This window comes from Neodiprion lecontei, chromosome 1, assembly GCF_021901455.1.
Source record: "Neodiprion lecontei isolate iyNeoLeco1 chromosome 1, iyNeoLeco1.1, whole genome shotgun sequence".
Classification (NCBI taxonomy): domain Eukaryota; kingdom Metazoa; phylum Arthropoda; class Insecta; order Hymenoptera; family Diprionidae; genus Neodiprion; species Neodiprion lecontei.
Genome location: NC_060260.1, coordinates 29,782,584 through 29,803,790, shown reverse-complemented (window position 1 = coordinate 29,803,790; position 21,207 = coordinate 29,782,584). Strand labels below are relative to the sequence as shown.

General features: G+C 40.8%; 5 protein-coding genes across 9 annotated transcripts; 1 reads left to right on the top strand and 4 right to left on the bottom strand.

Annotated features, from left to right (window-relative positions):
• Positions 1–269: 269 nt before the first annotated feature.
• On the top strand, positions 270–3,673 carry LOC107221758 (nuclear pore complex protein NUP98A). Of its 2 annotated transcripts, XM_015660878.2 has the most exons (5): positions 270–942; positions 1,053–1,107; positions 1,191–1,362; positions 1,494–1,580; positions 1,688–3,673. In XM_015660878.2, exons 1-5 carry the CDS (start codon positions 858–860, stop codon positions 3,254–3,256), a joined length of 1,968 nt encoding a protein of 655 aa, XP_015516364.2. In that variant the 5' UTR covers positions 270–857; the 3' UTR covers positions 3,257–3,673. The 2 variants fall into 2 exon arrangements, with proteins under 2 accessions (XP_015516364.2, XP_046596689.1); XM_046740733.1 differs by lacking the exons at positions 270–942; positions 1,053–1,107; positions 1,191–1,362 and adding an exon at positions 1,395–1,413.
• On the bottom strand, positions 3,665–5,216 carry LOC107221759 (serine/threonine-protein kinase RIO3). 4 transcript variants are annotated; one of them, XM_015660879.2, is made up of 5 exons: positions 5,080–5,216; positions 4,704–4,798; positions 4,421–4,602; positions 4,252–4,352; positions 3,665–4,163 (listed from the first exon to the last, which is right to left on the bottom strand). In XM_015660879.2, exons 2-5 carry the CDS (start codon positions 4,796–4,798, stop codon positions 3,861–3,863), a joined length of 681 nt encoding a protein of 226 aa, XP_015516365.1. In that variant the 5' UTR covers positions 5,080–5,216; the 3' UTR covers positions 3,665–3,860. The 4 variants fall into 4 exon arrangements, with proteins under 4 accessions (XP_015516365.1, XP_046596719.1, XP_046596725.1 ...); XM_046740763.1 differs by having other exon boundaries at positions 4,704–4,851; positions 5,080–5,203; XM_046740769.1 differs by lacking the exon at positions 5,080–5,216 and adding an exon at positions 4,906–5,058.
• Positions 5,217–5,526: 310 nt separating this feature from the next.
• On the bottom strand, positions 5,527–7,516 carry LOC107221736 (U5 small nuclear ribonucleoprotein 40 kDa protein). Its single transcript, XM_015660844.2, has 6 exons — positions 7,287–7,516; positions 7,070–7,199; positions 6,659–6,972; positions 5,984–6,256; positions 5,732–5,897; positions 5,527–5,672 (listed from the first exon to the last, which is right to left on the bottom strand). The coding sequence occupies exons 1-6, from the start codon at positions 7,398–7,400 to the stop codon at positions 5,620–5,622; spliced, it is 1,050 nt and encodes a 349-aa protein (XP_015516330.1). The 5' UTR covers positions 7,401–7,516; the 3' UTR covers positions 5,527–5,619.
• Positions 7,517–7,695: 179 nt separating this feature from the next.
• LOC107221762 (dihydrolipoyllysine-residue acetyltransferase component of pyruvate dehydrogenase complex, mitochondrial) lies at positions 7,696–11,334 on the bottom strand. The gene is made up of 6 exons (XM_015660884.2): positions 11,034–11,334; positions 10,283–10,434; positions 9,624–10,027; positions 9,021–9,400; positions 8,559–8,858; positions 7,696–8,452 (listed from the first exon to the last, which is right to left on the bottom strand). The coding sequence occupies exons 1-6, from the start codon at positions 11,153–11,155 to the stop codon at positions 8,323–8,325; spliced, it is 1,488 nt and encodes a 495-aa protein (XP_015516370.1). The 5' UTR covers positions 11,156–11,334; the 3' UTR covers positions 7,696–8,322.
• Positions 11,335–12,737: 1,403 nt separating this feature from the next.
• LOC107221761 (integrin beta-nu) lies at positions 12,738–18,241 on the bottom strand. Its single transcript, XM_015660883.2, has 12 exons — positions 18,056–18,241; positions 17,231–17,472; positions 16,513–16,798; positions 16,203–16,367; positions 15,633–16,091; positions 15,233–15,395; positions 14,973–15,139; positions 14,297–14,469; positions 13,996–14,195; positions 13,669–13,784; positions 13,493–13,584; positions 12,738–13,385 (listed from the first exon to the last, which is right to left on the bottom strand). The coding sequence occupies exons 1-12, from the start codon at positions 18,239–18,241 to the stop codon at positions 13,241–13,243; spliced, it is 2,394 nt and encodes a 797-aa protein (XP_015516369.2). The 3' UTR covers positions 12,738–13,240.
• Between the last annotated feature and the right edge of the window lie 2,966 nt (positions 18,242–21,207).

Below are 21,207 nucleotides of genomic sequence, written 5' to 3'. Positions count from 1 at the left end.
GCAGTAATCGTTTACATTGGGTTACTTTTTTGTACCACCAGCGTCGCTAGTGTTCCTTTTGTACCGAAGTGTCATTAGTTGCAGAGATGTTCAAAGTCGACTAATCGATGACAGTGCTGCCAGAAAGCGAGTAAAAAGTATCCCTTCCCTAGCAGCTTGCGCGCATCTCACACAACGTCAACGGTGCACGTCGGTGTGTCGGGATGGCGACGGAAGCCGAACGATGCCGAGTCAGCTGACAAATCGAGGGGAAATGTTCCCCTACCAAGCAATGAAGAGAGCGCACACACACAACGTCACACAGCTGTGCGCGGGATCTGTGGAAGGGGTACTTTTTACTCGCTTTCTGGCAGCACTGATCGATGATCGTGCAATGTGATAAGTGATTCGTAGAAAGTTTTCACTGCCGCCCTATACTCCGTCCACCGTCTTCGGTGCATGCAGCTGTTTATGTACGTGGAGTTCGAGCACTTTGTGTAGTCATGTGTAGTTTCCATGCGCAAGGTAGTACTGCGCCAATGATATGGCTGCACAATTTACGTGATAACACCATGTGACGCTACCTGCACTTTCCAGAGTACAGTTGTTAGTCTAGTCCGCGAGTGATGGAACTTATTGTTTTTCCGTTTCGGAATACAGTGTCAGCAGTACGAGAACCATTTCAGTACGCCAACATTACTTGCTCTGGTGTATGAAATTTTGTACATGAAAACATTTATCTCATAGGATGTAGAATGTTATTGCGAATAGTCGGATGCATCTGATGTAATTATTTCCATGTCGTCCGGTGTTAAACCATAGAGGTATTTGTCAAACTCGCGTATACGGTTGCGTCGGACTAATAATAGTCTTTCATTATGACAACGTGCAAGTATTTTCTACAAGGCAATTGTCGTTTCGGCCAATATTGTCGATTCGCACATACAGCCAATACCAATTACGGTAAGCATTTCGTATGAGAATAGGTTATATGAATCTGCATAAAATTTTCTAGTTTTACCTACCGTCGACCATGTGATGTTAATGTAACTGTTATTAATTTCAATTTGTAGGTGATAACTCGGCCCTGGCAAACAAGCCCAGTTACACAGGAGTAAAGACATTAGCGTGCGTATATAAACATGTTCCAATACATTTAACAAAGACCCGATGTTCCTAACTCGAGAAAATGATCAAATCTTTATTATTAGCTTTGCAGTTGCTGAGGAAGTCTTGTTCGTTGAACGAGGTGGACAATGGCCGTTATCTTGTTTCGGTCCATTCAAAGAACGACCGTGTATCCCAGGCATGGAAGACTTTTCACCTGATGAATTTCATTGGGAAATATATCAAGCACAAAAAAATGGCACCGTCGAACAGACTGTACGAGTCGCAGTTTTTTTATAGTCACTTTTTACCATTAAGTTTTGACTGGTTTGACTTTATTTTTTCTTAAAATTTCTGAGCACCTACCTTATGTTACCCATTTAATCGTGTGTTTCGTAAATTTACAGAAACTTCAATTCCAACAATTGTGTCAAGATATGAAAGCTAAACGCGACCTTTTGAAAAATCCTACGCAAGAAATTGCAGCTATGCTGGTAAGGCTTTTATTTAGTGAGGTGCTCTCATATCATTGAAAAATTCTGATAAAACCTCTGCAAAAATGTATGGATAAATTTGACACAAGTGAATTATATGCTTATAGGAATATCTTCAAAAAAGTGGGCAAGATAACACTTTTAACACAAATGGTTCCTTGACGAAACATTCAAACTTCTCATTTGCTACTCCTCAATTGGCAATACCCAGCACGGGTACACCTGCATCGAACTTGTTTACTTCAAAGCCATTTAATGCCATCAACACTTCCAATCCCTTTGGAGGAGCGACATCAACGTTCGGTGCTACAGGCCCAACAATTTTCGCCTTTAGCAGTCCAACGAACAGTTCAACTTTTGGCGCAAAGCCAAATTTTGGTGCCAATCCTGTTTTTGGAGGTACTGGAAATCCTGTGCCGTCATTTGGTACTGCTGTCAACAATCCAAGTTCAGTATTTGCTGGTGGAAATCAGAATGCTTCATCTTTCGGGAACACTGCTGCTCAAAATCCGCCCGCTTTTAATGCCCAGCCTGTATTTGGTCAATCTAGTGCATTTGGTACTTCAAATTCAGAGAACACCCCTTTTGGAAGACTGCAATCGACTCAATCAAATACAATATTTGGTGGAACCACGACACTGACCAATTCCGTATTTGGTGGAACAGCACCGACTGCAGCAACTACCTCAATTTTTGCTAGTACCCAACCTGCTACAACGTCATTATTTGGTGGGGTATCCCAACAAACTGCAAGTTCTATTTTTGGTGGATCATCAGTGACGGGGAATAGCTCATTGGGATCTGCGCAGACTTCCCTATTCGGGCAACCAAAGACTGGTACGATTTTTGGTGGGGGTCCAGTATTTGGTGGGGCTCCAACCTTCGGTGCACAATCAACCCCAGGAATATTTGGTGGGCAATCAACCTTTGGGAGTGTTCCTACAACTTCAAGTAATGTTTTTGGTGGGACAACTGCGGCTACACCAACGTTTGGATCCATTGGACACACTGCTCCTACATCATTTAGCTCTGTGGTCAAATCTCAGACAGCTAATTTCAGCAATAACCAAAATCTGCCCCCATTTGGGTCACCAGTATCTACATCTAGTGCAAGCCCATTTAATTCTATAGTATCCACAGGTAGCACACCATTCGTTAAATCTTCAGGGCCATTTACCACTGCTACAGTTGCGTTAACTCCGTTTTCTGGAGCTAATCGGTTTGGATCCGTTGGTCAGACGATAGACTCAACTGTAGGATTTGGCACAACTCCAACACAGTCAGAAACGCCATTTGGGACTGCTCATGCAGTTGATATTTCACCATTCAGCCAAGGATCATCATTCGGAGGTGTGCCAAATTCTTCGCCATTTTCTACTACCAATACTATCGTTTCCACAGCCGCCAGTCCATTTGCAAATCAGTCACAGCTGACTAGCAATTCACCTTTCGTAGGATCTAATTTGACCAGCCAAGGATCCGTGCTCACATCATCGCAAACTACGTTGTTTGCTAATTCACCATTTGCATCTGTGCAGAGGGAGATTGAGAGTATTGATGAAAGTTCTTATACAATTGAAGGACATCTAACAGATGATGAAAAAGCCGTGTACTTAGCTAAACAGTTTACGTTAGGCAGGATTCCATTGAAACCACCTACAAAAGAACTACGTTAAGTCATCAACAGCAATAAAAATTTTACTAGCATACTTTACAGTTGTGAGCTACTGGTTGAAACAGTGGTTTGTGATGTTTAAATCGAGCTAAACTTCATAATTCTTTGAATTAAAGTCTTTTCTGGATTGTTTACTTAGCATTTAATATGCATTAGAAATCAAACACTGTATTAGCTCTGCATATTTTTTTGGATTCGAAGACCTTTCAATGTTTAAATTTGTCAAACCATGAGTGTATGATCTATCGATGCAATGAAAACGTGTTTGAAGTGTATTAGTAGTACATAGCTCTCTAAAAACTCATTGATCAAGGTCCAGCCCACGTTTATTGTTAGTAGTGCAACGAAATTAACTTTAAAACAATATTTTTAAGTATCGAACTTTGATACAATAGAGAATAAAAACATATTTATTAAATATTGAGTAATATTTTACCCAAACCTTTATTTAGCAAACAACGAGAATTGAAGTTACTCAAGGATATTAACACTGCTCGTTCTGTGTGTCAGTTACATAGTAACAAAATCCCTAATTATAAGTTGCAGGCATTGTCGAATTAATTCAGTAACATGATTATATTCATTTTCTTTTACACTGAAGTCTGTCAATCTTGCGAAACAGGTAGTGGGATTTTATCTACTGTTTGTTTAGGATTAGGTCTTGCTTTGGCCTTCTCACGAGCACAATGTGCATGACTGTGCGCTCTCAACGAATTGAAAACCTTGTTATTCAATTTCATATCAAAACTGCCAGCATCGCCTGTTTTTATTCCAGGTGGAAAAGCAAGTACTCTGCAAGCATTGATTCTGGATGACATCAGCATGTCATGTTTTGTAATGATCTCCGATCCCTCGCCAACTCTCTTATATCCGCAACGTGGAATGGAAGCGTACTCTTTTTCCACGCTCTGAAAATATCGTAATGGTATTTATAATTTTCTCTCACATAAGGATGGCTGTTTTTACAGTACATTGTTTAAATATTCAGATATTCACCACAAATCTATCCCAGTCTCTATTTTCCTCGTCTACTTCAGGCTTACGTTCATCAGGTTCGACAGATGGACACGTTCGATAATTTGAATAGGAAACATTAACTACGATGGGAAAGAGAAGTAAAACGTATTTATCGCGAGCTTCAACAGTCTTGCATTGTTTAACGCACCTTTGGAAAAGCCATTGAATTTATCTTCAGTACGTTTAAGCATTGAGTCATATTCTCGATTGAACTGAGCTTGCAACGTTTGTGCAATCACTGCATCACTATCCGTGTCATCGAGCTCTAATAATCCGCACTCTTCTGGTGTTGGTTCTGGCATTACCAGGTCTGCGTGTTTACGGATTTCTCTGAAAAATAATAAATATCAAACTTGTGTAAGGAAAAACACTAAATGTAACGCAGAACTCGTAATGGCATCAGGAAACTTGAACAGTAGATAACTATTTACTTTTCTTGTAAGTCTTTAGCCACTTCCTCTGACATTATTTCAGTAAGACTGACTGCTGTCGCGGGTGGTTGAATTTTACCCCACGGTGATGACATCTTGATGATAATAATTTAAATTTATAATTAGATATAAATATTAATAATATAAACTGAAACACAAAACGATGTATCAGTGGACTGTGATTTTGTTGGCGTTAACTTACACAAACGCAATTCGAAAATGTTATTCAGTCGTCAATCGATTGCGCCATAATTGTACATATACATACTGTAAGAATACGTTGGAAAGACCTTGTCGAGGGTGAATTGATCTATGCATATTTCTACATACTATTTATGACAGAGTACAATCCTGTATTACGTTAAAGTAATCTTACCTCAAAATAAATTCGAATATTACAATTTGAACAAGTAGTCTTACTGATTTTTAACCAAGGAGTGAACTAAGTTTTTATTGCGTTGACACTGGTAATGGCTTCCAACAATACGCGGATAGGCCTCACAGGTGGCAGGTCCAGCGCCACGGTTTTCAAACGTCAAACATGTCATTGTCGTAGAAACAGAATATCTTGTGGGTGGGAACGTATTTTACGATGCTCATTCGCCGGATGAAATACGGAAGAGCATCTTCGGCACAGAAATATCCGGGAAAATCTTAGCCTTTGTATTTAATCCTTGCAGTGAATCTGGATTTTTTTCTCATGATTTGAGGTATTACAAAAATCTTTTACTCATAAATTTCCGGACAGATGAAATAGTTTTGAACGTGTTAATATGGTGAGATTCGGTGTTTTAGAACAGCTAGAAAGAAAAAAACGTCATAATTGAAATACAAGGTACTGATTTATTGACAATGAAGTTTGGAAAATCATATCGTATCTCCTTAAAAGTAATGTTTAGAATCTCAAGGGCAGTATTCAGCCTTCAATTTCTCCAAGGTATATCTGTTTGTCACTGGAGCCGGAAACAACTGAAACATGAGAATTATATTAGACTCCCGCCTGCACAAGATGAATTGCTTTTACTTACCGATTGGTTCTTTTGGATGAAAATCAACATCGTTAATTGATCCATTATGACCAGGGAGCTTGTAAAGGATACGTCGGCTTGTCGTGTCCCAGATATAGTGAAATCTATCTGACGATCCTGAAGACACTTTGCTGCCATCTGGTGACCATGCACACCTCAGAAGGTTCTGCAAAGCATTGTTCAATCAACATTACGAAAATTGGACAATTGCATAAAAAGAAAATGAAAAAATGCTATGTGGTTTAACTTCACCTTCTCGAAATTATGCTGATGGCCGGATAAAATTTTTACACATCTTTCATAGGGTCCAAAAGGACGGACGTCCCATATTTTAAGGGTGTTGTCCATTGAATTCGATAATATGTAAGAACCATCTGGACTCAGGCTCAAACCAGTAACCGTATCTGTGTGACCCTTCAATCTATAGAGCACTGCGTTTTTTCGTAAGTCCCAAACTTTAATGTCGTTGTCAATACCCCCGCTGATGACTTGTTCCGCTGTATCATTGAATGTCACAGCAGTTACCTATACATACAAAAGTAAAAATAACTCTGAGACGTATACAGATCAGAGTAAGGAGAGAAAGTAAAAATTTAAGAACATTGTACAAATGGTTTTATGCATATTATTTGTGTAATCGATCTATAGCAACAGTAATGAATGTTGTCTGTCTCTACTCCTGAGATGGCACTCTAAACTCAATGTGTGGATAAATCACGATTATTATGTATCTAAAACTCTATAAAACTACTGTAGGTTCGATGGAAATATCACTAATATTTGGGTTATCGATTTCTTTCTATACTTGGCATTTGATTGGAAGAGCTTTTAGCTTCTGTGATCCATCTGATGAATTTCTGACTGATTTAAAATTCATTGATAAAACCGTATCCACGTCTTATCTGATATACAAGACACAATGCATACCTGGTAGGTATTATTAAGAGTCTGACACTGGCCCCTTTTTCTTGGATCCCAGACACGAATAGTGCTATCATCACTGCCAGAACAAAGTTGTGTAGGTCCTCTCCGAGCTCCGGATATAGAATTAACAAACGATGTGTGTCCTTTGAGTTTCTTTATTCTGTATCCAGATCCGAGATCCCAGAGTCCCAGGGTCATATCTGTGCTTGCAGTGTACAAGTTACTGCCATCTGGGCTGAAGTGCATTTCCATCACTGCGCCGCTATGGCCCGACATTACAGCAATGTTCTCACATTCGCCATAGACGTTCCATATAACTGTTATCATGGGGCAGTTTTATAATATAATAATTGAATATATATTAGAGTTTATCCGACATGCAATATTGAAACATGTTGCATAGTATTTACTCACATATTTGTCTGTCAAAACCCGTCGATGCGAGGTATTGACCCTCCGGATGAAACTCAACAGAGAAAATATCTCCTTGGTGTCCTTCAAGGAGCATAATCGGCGCCATAAGTGATGAAGTTCTGGGAGGGCCCTGTGATAAGAATTATCCGATTTAGTTCCAAGTAATAAAAGTGTCTCAATTCGTCTCTCAGAGAAATATAAGTGAGGTTATATTTACACTTTGGATCACCGCCTTTTCTCTACTGCTGAAAACCACTTCATTTTTCGTCCTTTTCGAAGCTGGCACCAATGCTAGAATCTCATCACCTTTTCTCTTGTCTAAGATTGGCATTGTTATTGTAAAATTGTCAAATGTCTGTTCACAAACAACAAACCAGCGAGCAGCCGAACTGTGCGTATATCATCCCAAAGTAAAAAGACACTAGCGTTTTGTGATTGCGAATTGGGTGGTACGCTGACATCTGTGCAACAGCCGGTCAGTATGGGTTGTGCTTTACTTACTGATGCGAGGTCTTCCGTTGTTTTTCTATGTGACGCACCGATGATTGGTACACACGATTGTTTTTGTTATGAATCGCTGACATCAGGACGATATTAGTAGTTGAACAAGTAAAAAATAAGGCAAGTATTGATATTGTATAATTTATTAAATACTTAGATTACTTAAATATCTATTTACTTTGCACAGTAGCATTAATTTTCATCTATTTAGATTTTAATGTTTTAAACATTATCATCGCAGTGCCAACATTTACCGTATTAAGAGGACGAAAAGATTGGCAACATCAAGTATGTACATGTTTATTCTGTATCAGTTACCTGAGGATACTAAACTGATTTGATCTATATAAATAATAGGAAATAACATTTTTATCGCGCTATACATACGTTCGTAGATGCGTTCAACAGTTGAACGAGTACATTTAACGACGGCAAATATAACTCAGTTTGTGTATTCTTTTGTACATTTTCAAATCTACGGAATAGTACATACATACGTATGTAACATAGGTATATACTTATCGCGAAGCAAACTTATTTTACACGCAAAGTAATCTACAGTGTTGCAAGCTGGAAAATTATGTTATAAAATTGGTGCTACTTAAGTGATCCGCAAAATCAATTAAATGTTATTATCCACAAAAAATGTACACAGGACAATCCACTTGTCGCATACCCCATGATGGCTCTTAGGGATGATCTAAAGTAGGCTTGTAGAATTGATGAGTGTAATTTCTCAGCACATTGATTCTTTATAGGAGCATCGTCGTTGGATTTTCCATGAAACTTTTGAATGCTGTGAGCCATTGAGCTCCAACCGCTCCATCCACAGTGCGATGATCACAGCTGGCTGTAACGCTCATGAAGTTTGCAGTTTCGAATCTGTGAAATTTGAACAGTAACAATATGATGGAAAAAAGTGCTCGATTAACTGAAAATAAGTCTAATAAGACTAGTTTAGGTACTATTAGGAGATTTCTTAGTTTACCCTTTTTCGTTTTTCGCTGGAATCAATCGAGATTCGGTCGTACCAACAGCCAGAATGATGGACTGTGGTGGATTTATGATTGCGGAGAAGGTTTTAATACCGAACATTCCTAAGTTTGATACAGTAATCGTTCCACCTTGGAATTCGTTAGGCTGTAGCTTCCCATCTCTCGCCTTTGCTGCCAACGCTTTCACTTCTTTGCTGATTTGTACAATACCCTTTGTGTCAGCTGCGAATACAATCGGAGTGATAAGACCATTGTCTGTACTTACAGCGACGCTTACATCCACATTGTGATACCTGAAGAGGAGGAAAAGAAAATGTAATATTAATTTAGTTGAGATGCCTAGGTTAGGAAATTCATTGTTTTGGTATACAATTGGTACGAAACACTACTTATTTCATTCTGCGATCACTCCCGTTCAATTATAAATTACTTTTCATATCATTATGAGAACTCACTGTCTAATGACATCCCCAAGCCAAGCAGTGTTGCCATCAGGAACTTTTTTCGAAGCCATTGCGATGCCTTTGATGATGATGTCATTTACGCTAAGTTTCACTTGCTCTTTTTCTAACATTTTGTTGAATTGTTCCCTCATTTGTAAGGCAGCGTCCATCTTAATGTCAACTGTCAAATAATAGTGTGGAATATTCTGTTTGCTTTCAAGCAATCGTTTTGCTATTACCCCTCGGATATTTGACACTGGAATATCTGTGTATACACCTCCAGCTGCAGGTGCTGAAGTTGGCGCGCCAACAGACGAAGAGGGAGCTGCAGCAGAAGCACCTGCAAGGTCTTTGGAAGTCACTGAAGCGTATAATCCTGAACCCTTGAGACCCTATTTGAGACAGAAAATCCATTACCTTCGAAACTAAAAGTATCCTGAGATTCAGAAGAGCTGTTACTAAACATTTCTTCTTCACTAATATCCTACATATTAGAAAAAAATTCTTTGTTTCTAAGCAACAAAACTATTACTACAGTTTGATAAATCTATTTTTTCACCTCTTCAATTTGTCGATCTCATATCTTGACAAGTCGATCAATAATATTTCACTTACTTGTAAACTGAGCCCCTTTTCACCTGCAAGCCGCCTAGCTAACGGACTTGCAAAGACCCTGTCACCAGACATAGATGTAGGGGTTGCTGTAGCAGCTGGAGCTGGAGTCGGAGTTGGGGCTGGAACAGCCGCTGCTGGGGCAGTTGAAGCCGGAGCTGCTGGAGCCGGAGGCGAGGCTGATGCTGCTGGAGCAGCTGTTGCTCCATCAGCTTTATAGTTTTTGAAAGCCGCAACGCTCGCCTCATCGGAAACAATGATACAAACAAGTTGGCCAATCGGAACATTTTTAGTACCAGCAGGCACGATTATTTTTGCCAGGTAGCCTTCCTCCGGAGTTTCAAATCCCATTGTGGCTTTGTCAGTTTCAATTTCAGCTAGGAGATCACCTTCGTTCAGCTTGTCACCTATGGAAAAAAAATTGTCACATGAAAATGATTAAAGATTGGTGTCAGTATAGATTGAATAGGCTTGCAAAATGTTTTCAACTTTACTAATATTATCTTCTTAATAAAGGATTGGATCTTTCGAAATCTGGGCTCTACTCAAGAATGTTGGCAGATGATTGTAAAAGAATTTTCAGTTGAAATTCGAAGTAACTTTTATATATTAGAATACACATGTTGCGAGTTGATATTTATAAGTAATTTTGCAAAGTTCACCTTCTTTCTTATGCCAACTAACTATAGACCCAGTTTCCATGGTAGGTGAGAGAGCGGGTAGCATAACGGACACGTGATCCGGATAATCTGCGTAGAACCTCAACTGCTGTGTCCATGCTGTCACTGCACGAGGGCTGTGACATAACTGAGGCCTGATCAACAATTGTATCATGTATAAGATTGTTTTTTTTTTCCAGGATTCGAGTTGGCAAAAAGTAATTCTCAACAGTATCTATCCATCGTATCAAATTTACAGTAAAAACTGGAGGTGTCATATGATATTTAATTGAAAAAAGGTACAGAGAAAAGATGAAAAAACCACACACTTCTCTGTAACTACAAAGACACAAAGTGTGATTGAATTTCGTGAACTCAAGTAATAATCGATGGACACCAGGCTTGAAAATATTCTCAACTTGTGGATTTAAAAATTTTTTTTTTTTTAGTTTTATCATTGCACACATGGTAATGTATAATAATTGTGATCACGATGATGATATGAACCATTATCAAAGATGACGAAGTTACAAACCTCAGTGATAATTCGTAAGAACAAAAAAATGTGAACAGGAGTAGAAGAGGAGGAAGCGAGAGTTAAATGATTTGAATAGGAAATAGAAACATACGTAACGTGACGTAACCTCAAAATCACGACGATCAATGTTACGTTACGGTGGTGTTATAACAATTTGTAAAAGGTGTGAGAGAATGAAGATTGATTCATGGGATATACGAAGCTGCGTTGAGATACCTTTGCAGATGTTTTCTGTGAATACATTCGACTGCCAAACATCGTACGACATTCGTCCGTACAACATTTCGAAACGTGACGCGCACCAGATCGGATCGGAGGCTCGTTGTGGTGCGTAACATGTCTACGGTGTTGATAATTTTCAACAGTTCTATTTGTAAAGATTCACCCGCGGGTATGTAATTCGAATTTGAACCCTAATTCTTCTCAACGGCCAAGGGTATCACTTTTTGGTCAATCGGGTCAGTGACGGTCGTAAGATGGCAATGGCAAATTAGAGGTCGTCTGCAAGGTCACGTGGGCACAAGCACAGTTTTCATTGAATATGACGTAACCACATGCCGCGGAATGCGGGGATATGATTGGTTGGCAACAGACTGGTCTTTCAGTCCTAAAAACTCCACTTTGCCTTACGACGTCAACGGCGCTGATGCTGTCCGCCTGACGTAGCCTGACGTTGCAGGGCGGTAGGGTTTAATTAAACTACCCACAGCAACGAACCGAGGATTAAATACGATAATCATCGATACTGGAACCGCATTGCAGAGTTCGGTTGACGTGGAAATTAACATGTCGAGATTGTCGGTTACAAGACCCTCGAGCGACGCTGATGAAGATCCTAACGTAAAGACGGATCAGGGACGGTTTACTTTTTCAAACGGTGACACCTTCTCCGGTGGATACATGATCGTCAAGGATATTCGATCGATTATGAGACAAGGTTTAAAATTTCTAGCCTTGTATGGTGTTAAATTTTTGTCGCGAATACTCGAGGTTTCGTCTTTCTTTTCCTGAGAGATTCAACGTTGGATATAAATATAGCTTTTTACCGAAGTAAAAAATTTTAAAGTCGTGTATCAAGTATGTACGTGGCTTATTTTGATTTTACTTTCATCACGATCATCTTATTCAGGTAAGAAAATATTATACAAAATTTTCCCATTCTCAAAGTCTGTAAAAAAATCTTTAATTTTTTGACAAAATAACCCGGAAGCATATGATATGTCTGTAATTTTGAAGACGGAGAATACGTGAACGCTTTCAAAAAATCTACAGGTCATGGAACTTACGTAACTGGAGATTTCAATAAATATGAAACTTTCTGGGTAGAAGATCAAATCGTCGGAGAAGTGTACATATCGTAAGGAACTGAAAAATTGTTCTACATATCTCGTTGCTGGCGAGATGAGAGTCTGCAATAATATTGCATATGATAAACATAAAAAATTGTATTAATCCAATTGACCTGCTTGTAACAATGACGGGAAGGCAGTCACAACAACGGAACAGAGTACAAAGGAACACTTTGCGCTTCTGGAGAAATGTTTGGTCGCGGAGACTATACTTTCACTGACAATTCTGTGCTTGGAGCGGTTTGGGATAATAATGTGCCTGTAGCTGATATAACATTGAGAGAACCTGCAGGTTATACTTGGAAAGGTGTTTCTGATGGAAAAGTTAGTTGAAATTCCATTCTTACCAATTACACCGGCAGCTAAGAGAGAATGAACTCTTTAGTACCATTTCATGTACAGAAAGTAGTATTCACAGCTGGTAATCATTTTTGGGATGAGATTAATCCTCCAATCGACCTGGTAGAGGACGAAGAGGAGGAAGGTGAAGAGCATTTTGACGTTGCAATTGGTTCCAAGGGCGCTGAATTTTAATACGATTAATTCTTCAGACATGAATGTTGAAACTCGATGGAAGGACAAGTTTCTTTATTCGAAATCTTGATCAGTTATTGGATGACAGCAAAGCAACATCTTCGTGAATTGTATAATATACATCCGTACCAATAATAATCATCGTCATTTGGTACTTTATACAAAATGTTTATTGTTGTTAAATCGAGCGTATGTAAAATTCAATCTGTAACCAGTTTACGATCCGTATTCACAAATTGACATCGCATCACAAGTGAATTAACTTTTCGGTCGTCTATAAAAAATCGTAAAACCTACGATGCTAATTGCTGCTTATATTTGACGCTGTATATTTATAGTATAGAGTAATAATACGTATCAAACTACGAATAATAATACACACTCACGCATTTTCTGCGTTGAGTTTTCGCGCGTGTAAAATCACTTACAGTTTACGACTAGAATGTTTGCAAGTACATTCACGAATTCGGATCAAGCAAACTCTTTCTTCTGTAACTATTGTGCCGTTTCTTTTACCCGTGTGTGCATTCGGCGCTATGTTTAGTCTTCTTTGATCATCGATGGTACCCGAAAGCGTGTTGTCGCAGGACGAAATAGTGGATTTTCTTCAAGAGCGTAGACCGTATGTTTTTGTTCCTCTTCGAATCTCGCGTACTCCCTCTTATCCTTCAACGCCGTGCAGCATCTGAAATTTTGTTGCAAATCCATGCTCATCGCTTTGACTATATCGAGTTGCGTATAACGTATAATATCAGAAACTTTGCATTTCTCCACAAGAGATTTCCTACTTACTTCCAAATCAGGAGGGCAATAATGCCCAGCAATACCACTAAGAAAAAGGCCACTCCCGGTACAACCGCAGCCGGTAGTGGAGTTCTGCAAATCTGGGTGGGGGAAATCGATGTAATTTTTACGATCAAACTTCAAATCGTTCACCGAACATAAAACCTATTACCGAGTTCTAGTACCTTTTCCCCAATGCTTAAAGTAACGGTGTTGTCCTTGTTGAATTCGTAAACATAGGGAATAGTGCACACCGATGAGTCTGAGGTATAAGTTCTCACGAAGCAGTAGTGGTCACTAGCTGAATAGAAGTATTGGAATAATTAAATTCTATTATATTAAATAATTATTAAATATTATATATTAAATTCGCAAAGATTTTGTCCAAATTCCTGATTTCTTTGACGAGGTCTCTTTCGTCGCACGATGCAAATCAACTGCACTATCACAGTAAATTGCTGATCATGCTGCGATCTACTTAAAAATGATCCAACGTACCGTTAAAAACTTACCAATATCTACTTTTGAAACTTGTTCGGTCTTGTAAACAGTAACGTTGGTACGGCAGAGATTAACAGCATCGCTCGGTGCTTCGACTGTAGCATTTACGCAAGGTTCGTAAAGGTCGCAGAGTCCGCTGCCTCCAGCTCCTGCCGAGGACTCGCAGAATGTGCCTCGGTAGAAAAACCCGTCCGGGGCAGTTCCGTTGCATCTTAAAATTTTCTTGGCTATCATATCGGGTCAGCCGACTTTGTTGACAACATTGACACAACATCGCGCATGTACTACGACAGCTGTACAAGATATACCTACCGGCATTGGCCGCAATCGCAGTATCCATGACCCCCACACACTTCTTTGCTTCCCGGAGCAATGCACAGCGCGTCTCCCACGGGACATTGGCATGTGTCGCCTGTCCAGCCTGGCCGGCAGACGCAGCTTCCGCAGTCACATGTGCCCATTTCGCCGCACTCGGTACCGTTCACCTGTTAAGTCATTTTGGAGCAATTGATTCTGGTTATCGGAATGCCGCACTTTTAAGGTTCCTCGATTCTCGAAAGGAGGACACGGTCAGTGTCATGGTTGTCGATCTACCGACACGTCGACAAGCGGACCCGTATGCGAAAGTTGAGGGTCATGGCTTCCTCCATCACTGACCCGTGCAGGATTTCACAACTCAGATATGAGATATAATATATGGTTCGTTACGTATATTCTCGTTTCTTTTTGCGGCAAGTCAGTACGGCTGCAGCACAATAATTGCATACGTTTTTTCTTTTCTACATTGCATCTTGATCGATCATACGAGATTGCATGTTCGACCGTGATGCATAAATCTCGGTATGCTGGCGATTGCATCATGTTAATAACCGCGTCGAAGATGCAAAATATAGAAACGGAATTCATGGGAGTCAAGATTTTGTTGTATCACAGTTCCGATTAAAAGCTCCGTAAACAAGTTGCATAGATTCTACGATCAGGAATATACCTTATCGCACGGGGAACACTGGCAGAAACGTCCTGAGTAGCCTGGATCACAGGAGCAACTTCCACAAATGCAGTCGCCGCGATTAGAGCAAGGAACATTTTCCCCGGTGTTGATGCATTGCGAATTTATACTGTCTCCGGTACTCTCTCGGCAATCGCAGGTTTCGCCTAAAATCGCACGGAATAACTCATCAACTGCGATCATTTTTTATTGTTTTTCCTACCGTTTTTCATGGTGAATATCAAATATTGAGAACAAACCTGACCAGCCAGCATCGCACTTGCACAAGCCGCATTCGTTCACACCTTGATTGCAGTATGTATCGTCCTGCTTGCCGCAATCGCACCCACACATTAGTTCTATCTCGATTTCTGTCTGCGAAGCCTCCGAAGCCAGAGCGTCTTGGATGACAACCTTCTGCCTCTGGGGATGGAAGAAATATAGTTAGAACTTGCTGATTCGTCATTCTTGAAGGACAATGCCATTTTTAACTGCTATTGTCGTGTTCGTGTATCGTATATCTGCGGCGATCAAAGAATTCACTACTCTTTGAAAATCATTTCATTACGAACCTTACAAAGTTATCACTTGAAGTCTATGACGTGATATTACGTGAGGTAGCAGAGTTCAAAAATAAATTAATTTCACTGTAAAAAGTACCCAAAGACTTTTGTTCTGCGGACATGATCCCAAGGAGAAGGAGACTTTGAAATCGTAGATCTGGCCCTCCTTGATGCCGTCGCACTGCGACGTTTTTAATTCAGGACCAGAGAAGTTTCCGCATTTGGAAGAGTACTCGAGGGCGAATGGGCCCGTCGAATTGTCCCGTAGTACAACTTTGGAGACGATGTCGTGATAAGCACGTTCCACGATCTCCAGAATGTTGGAACTGTTGCCGGCCAAGGTAGCGACCCTGGCCTTTTCCTCGAGTATCGTCGCTATACGTTCGTATTCACTTCGTCGATCTTGCGTTACGGCAAATATTACGTTAACTTTGTGGTCTAGAAGAATTCTCGACACCTCAGCCAGCGAGGGGTAGTCGTAAGTTGTTGACATGGAGTATTCGCCATCGGCATTCAAATGACACTGCAAATCGTTTCGACGTACCGCACCGCCTAGCTAATCGGAACAGATGGATTAAACAGGGGGCAACTGCAATGCCGAAGAAACAAAAAGCGAACGAACATCAACGACGAACCGAATCAACGAACATAACGAGTAAATTCTCACCTTTCCATCGCCGGCAAAATGAAGAAAACCATCAGTAGCCACTAACATCAGCTTCCTTGCTTGATGAGCCCAACCAACTTGATCAGCACAAACAACAGCTTGAACTACGCCATCAAGGCCTCCCTCTAGGTTGTCCACGTTCCCAGTTACAGAACTTTCATTTACCTTGGAAGAAAGTGGTAAGCAAGCAATGAAACAAGTTGCCTAGTATTCGTCAAGCCGACGCTACCGGAGTGATATTTTGAGGATTTTTACTTCGAGCTCGTTTAAAATGGTTCAAAGAAAACTACAATGTCCATTGCATACGTACTTTCCTGACAAACTCCTGGATATCGCCGGTAAGCCGCATGTGGTGTCTAAAGGCGTAGAGTGGAGCGCACGTGGCGTGTTCGCTTTGACACGGGTTCTGTTCGTGGCCAGGAAAGACGTACGGCATTAATGGTTTGTCGGCATAGCTACCGAAACCCACTCGATAGTTGTCAGTAAAGGTACCGAGAGTCGTTGCCAGTTTTCCGCCCAAAGAAACCAGCGTGTCCTTATCATCCTTCATTGACCATGTCAGGTCCATCAAGTAGTACAAGTCGATAGGATAATTTCTACAATCGCGTAGAACGCAAGGTCAGGTGTAATGTAAAGTTATCGGCATTATACGTTTGGAGTTTTTTTTTTTTTTTGTAACAACGTTTCCAGACCTTTGTGAGAAACTGTATCGAAAAAATCCAATTACCATTAATCCTATAGCAAATATGACAAATCGCACAACGTATATCATCTAATGCAGAGCGTAAGAAGACACCGAGAATGCCTGGACAGAGATACGGATGATTGTATTCATCCGAATGGGATATGGTTACGTAGCGATGGAGCATGGTCAGACCCATTTGGCAGAGACACATAATTTCGATTTCTATCTTGATTGCCGTGGTCTTGCAAGCATCGCGAATTGTCGCTTGAGGTAATAGAGATAACGCGATGTGAAACTTGCCTCCTAATAGCGTATCCGAGTTTCGTTAATTCCATTGACTTACTTGGCTGGTCTAAACTGAAGGTTCAACACCTGCGTTGAGTGCGGCCTCAACTTTAACTGAACCTTCTGAGGCCGAAGTTGAACCGGGATTTTCCCAGCGGTGACGTCCCGGAATTCTTCATTTTGACTAAATTCGATTTTCTCCGTGACAGCTACTTGCATTGCCGATTCGGGACAACCGAGATCTTGTAAAGATTTGGCGGTGCTGCATCTTGGCTTCCCAATAGAAGTATTTGTGTATTCCTGTATAATCGGAAATAGAGACGTGTTGAAATGGTGGTATATATGGTGAAAGTTTCACTGTTGCAATTCTATTACATCGCAAATGGGGAATCCTCGGCTTGGAACCGCGTGAAAATGGAACCGGGCTGCTACATTGAAACGGTCAATACTGAAGATTTCTAAGTGAGTAAATTGAGAAGTGACGCCATTCAAGACATATCATCAGATCACGTTACGGTATAACGAAAGAGAAACTCAACGTCACTTCTTGGGCGCCTAAAGGGAGTCTCAACGAATTCTCTCCACTGCTCTCCGTGATATTATCATTCGATAGCACGTATTATTCTTGCGAACGTATCGACAATTGTTACGCTTATCGTAAGTCTCTAGATCTCGTTCGTAGATTAGTTTGAAGCACGCGACCACACAAAGTTGGTGTAACGCGTAGGTAGACGCGACGTGTTCGGTGTAAACGCTACATCGAAAAACAGGAACGTTCCTGAATTGACATTACAATTTTCAAGCTCTTACGTAAGCACAAAATATACATTCACGGTATACGCGAGTAGGTGTTTCTCTATTAGATAGAGTAGAGTCTGCTTACCCAGTCACTACACCACGCGCATCTCGAACTCGCTTCCAGGCAAGCCGTGCACGAGGTTTGCAACAGACACAAACTGAGGCTGTCGGTAACTTGAGAATAGACACAATTTACCGCTGCGCAAAAAATTATTAGAAACAGAGTAATTTTCACAATTCCGATCGCTCTTCCTCGTCCTTTTGACTCCATGATGCAGGTGGCCGACTGTGCGTCCAGCTGACGCGGTCCAACGATTATTACGTTATCGCACAATAACTCTCGCGGGAACGGTTAAGCGGAAAACGACGCACCTTGCATTGTCATCTCGATTCGCGATTTACCCTGACGCAATTAAAATTGGTGTCGTTATCGGCGATTGTTGGATGAAAAATCGTCTATCGCCGATTTTCGGTTGCGGTTGCTATCACCGACCCTCGAGGACTGGGTGGGAGCGAGTAGCCGCGGTACCTGGACAACTCTCGGATGGCTGCGGTGAGACATATATGTTGCAATAAGAGTTCTTTATTTTTCTTATCAGCTTTATAGCGATAAGAGAACGATAAACTTTCGGAGATTGCAGAGGTGAGAGGGCGTCGGCGCGGCGAGCGACTCACGCCGGCTTAGGCGAAATTAAACTCTGTGGATATCTTGTGGCTGGTGCTGCTGCTTATGCTGGTAGACTCCTTTATTCAAATTACCGTGGAGGTCGAAATCAGCGTGAGTTAATCATTCACCGGTTCCGAGGATTGTCGTTTCTTCTTCCACCAAGATTACACTCTCGAACACTATACACCTCTCGACTGTTGAAATATCGTATTATACGTACCGGCTATAGACACTCGTTTGCACAGCTGTATCCTACGCATATGCGAACTGTTCTTTGAGCAAAACTCTGGCTCGTTACCGATCTGAGAAACTGGAGGTGGCCAATCGCCCGATATGCCGGTACCGAACTGCTATGCCGATTTATTCGTGAGCGAGAGTCAATTTTGTTCAAGAATTCATCGTTCCCATAATATCCTATCCATAGTACATCACATACAAAACCCGGAAAGTTACAAATCGCCAGAGAAGTCCTGAATATCGGAGTATAACTCGAACAAAAAATCGTCTGGATCGATGTTGACGAAAGTTTACTTCCGTCGTCGGTTACCTAAGCGATAAAAAAGGATCATTTTGTCCTCGATGTAACCAAACGGCCTCGTGATATTATTTCAAGGCTAGCTAACCGCGGTCTGTTGCTTTTGAAGTCTGACGATTCGTAACTTTTCACACGTTTCGATTGATTATAAATTATACACGTAGCGACACAGGCTATATGTCACAGCATAATACAATCAACGTTCGCGTATCCACTGTATTCGCACTTGATTCCGCACGTATAGTTATTACCGGATGATAAATAAAAATTATCCATCGTATAGCGAAGCGACGCGCTGCTCGTGGGATTTAGACTGGTTCACCGGCCGTTGTAACATGAAAACAAATAAATATACAGTACAACGCCCGGGCCAGACTTGCACGTTTCAATGGCCACTAGACCAACAATAACGGTTTACTCTAGGGCCAGTACTTTGTCGGACTGGTTCGCTACGACGGCACGATTTCGTATTTCCCCGGCGCCACAGCGACGATGCCAGACTCATCGTCGAATCTGCTGCCTGCAGACACAGCTCCGGCACATCAGCAGCCATCCTGGTACCAGATCCGCTTCCGGCGAACCGATTTTCGCCTATCTGCACGAAGCGCGGTAACATGAAACGAATGTTTGTCGTTTCCCGTAAAATCGAATATCCGATCCAAGTCCCCGTTCGTTATCTACATAAAATCGTGCGTGTTCCACTAGCAAGTCCGTACGAATATACGCCCGGTATAATATACGAGTATTATCTACGCGCCGCATTGATCGGGGTAGGAAGAATTTCGGTAAATTTAACGACCTATTTAGCCTACGATGCGTGTCGGTGTATAAATGTAAATGCAAACGCGAGTCTAGAATAGACGAGGTATTGTAACCGTTGATGGATACAATTGTTGCACTACCGCGTATGCACTGAGAACAGAGTTTATTTATTGGTAATAAACGTATGGGTATTCGGATATGGCGAAATAAACGTTTCGTTATTATTATCAAATTTTAGTCGAACCAAATAAGGATCGATAAGAATTTGTTAATAGTGGATAAATCGTATTTGGCTCAACTAAAATTTGACATAAACAAACGAAACACTTGTTTCGCCATATTCAAATATACGTTTCTTATAGTAACGATAGATGAACTTTTTTCCCAGTGTGCGCCAGACGTAAACGCGATAATCGGTATACGCGAGGAATACGAGATGCCCTATTTCGAGAGAACGTTATACGTCTGTTTTTCTGTTACTGATAACAAATTACACCGACGGCGATGCCGTAGTCTCGTTAGGCGAAATACTGCAAAATGTAGGTACTATCACGTAGCGGTAGAAGAGATCGTTACAAATATAGTTACAGGATTAGGGCGACGAACTTTACACAAGTATTAAGCAACTTAACAAGGCGTGTTTCATTTCAAACACCGCAGGGGCGTCTATTTCCCTTGAAAATTATATCATCGAGCGTTATCAGCATCGGGATATTCGGACTATTGTACATATATCATGGAGTTAATATTAACAATCGCATAAATGTGCCAATGGCGAAGGAAGAATTGCGCTATGGTGTACAAAAAAACTGTTTTCGTACCGATGAACGGACACAGTTAGTGATTCACTTCGCGAGTAATTATTATTGAAAATAACAAAGCTAACACAGGCTCTTACAGATAATATCGTTGGAAAAGACTTTGTCTGGGCAACAATAACACGAAGAGTTTTACAACGATACGATGTTGTCTTTAATTCCTAACAACTTGAGTACACCGTTCATATTGTTTGTTTCAAATGGAAATTAATTTTTCCCGAGATAATAAAACTGCGACGTGAACGAGTACGAATGCCGCAGCTTGTTGCTGCTAATGACGCAATCCTTGATGGCTCATCATCACATACCTACATAATGAAACACGTGGCGCGTATTGCAAGAGTATTATCAAGTTGTTACAGCGAATATTCAGTAGCTGTGCCGTGCGATGATATTACAAGAGTTTTTGTATTGAATATTGAAAAGAAGGTGCCTTAAACGATTTTTAACCATGT

Bases quoted from the DNA above. Each gene is read 5' to 3' on its own strand.
- LOC107221758 (XM_015660878.2), top strand. From the start codon at position 858: ATGACAACGTGCAAGTATTTTCTACAAGGCAATTGTCGTTTCGGCCAA. The intron at 943-1,052 runs GTAAGCATTTCG...TTCAATTTGTAG, and splicing joins TACAGCCAATACCAATTACG to GTGATAACTCGGCCCTGGCA. The intron at 1,581-1,687 runs GTAAGGCTTTTA...ATATGCTTATAG, and splicing joins AAGAAATTGCAGCTATGCTG to GAATATCTTCAAAAAAGTGG.
- LOC107221759 (XM_015660879.2), bottom strand. From the start codon at position 4,798: ATGTCATCACCGTGGGGTAAAATTCAACCACCCGCGACAGCAGTCAGT. The intron at 4,353-4,420 runs GTGCGTTAAACA...TTCCCATCGTAG, and splicing joins ATTCAATGGCTTTTCCAAAG to TTAATGTTTCCTATTCAAAT. The intron at 4,164-4,251 runs GTGAATATCTGA...CGATATTTTCAG, and splicing joins GAGACTGGGATAGATTTGTG to AGCGTGGAAAAAGAGTACGC.
- LOC107221736 (XM_015660844.2), bottom strand. From the start codon at position 7,400: ATGCCAATCTTAGACAAGAGAAAAGGTGATGAGATTCTAGCATTGGTG. The intron at 6,257-6,658 runs GTATGCATTGTG...TTGTATGTATAG, and splicing joins CTCTTAATAATACCTACCAG to GTAACTGCTGTGACATTCAA. The intron at 5,673-5,731 runs GTAAGTAAAAGC...CTCATGTTTCAG, and splicing joins TCATCCAAAAGAACCAATCG to TTGTTTCCGGCTCCAGTGAC.
- LOC107221762 (XM_015660884.2), bottom strand. From the start codon at position 11,155: ATGTTACGCACCACAACGAGCCTCCGATCCGATCTGGTGCGCGTCACG. The intron at 10,028-10,282 runs GTGAACTTTGCA...TTTTTTCCATAG, and splicing joins TAGTTGGCATAAGAAAGAAG to GTGACAAGCTGAACGAAGGT. The intron at 8,453-8,558 runs GTAAACTAAGAA...CAAATTTCACAG, and splicing joins CCAGCGAAAAACGAAAAAGG to ATTCGAAACTGCAAACTTCA.
- LOC107221761 (XM_015660883.2), bottom strand. From the start codon at position 18,241: ATGGAGTCAAAAGGACGAGGAAGAGCGATCGGAATTGTGAAAATTACT. The intron at 16,092-16,202 runs GTGAGAATTTAC...TGTTCCGATTAG, and splicing joins ATTTTGCCGGCGATGGAAAG to CTAGGCGGTGCGGTACGTCG. The intron at 13,386-13,492 runs GTAAGTAGGAAA...ACAAAATTTCAG, and splicing joins ATTGCCCTCCTGATTTGGAA to ATGCTGCACGGCGTTGAAGG.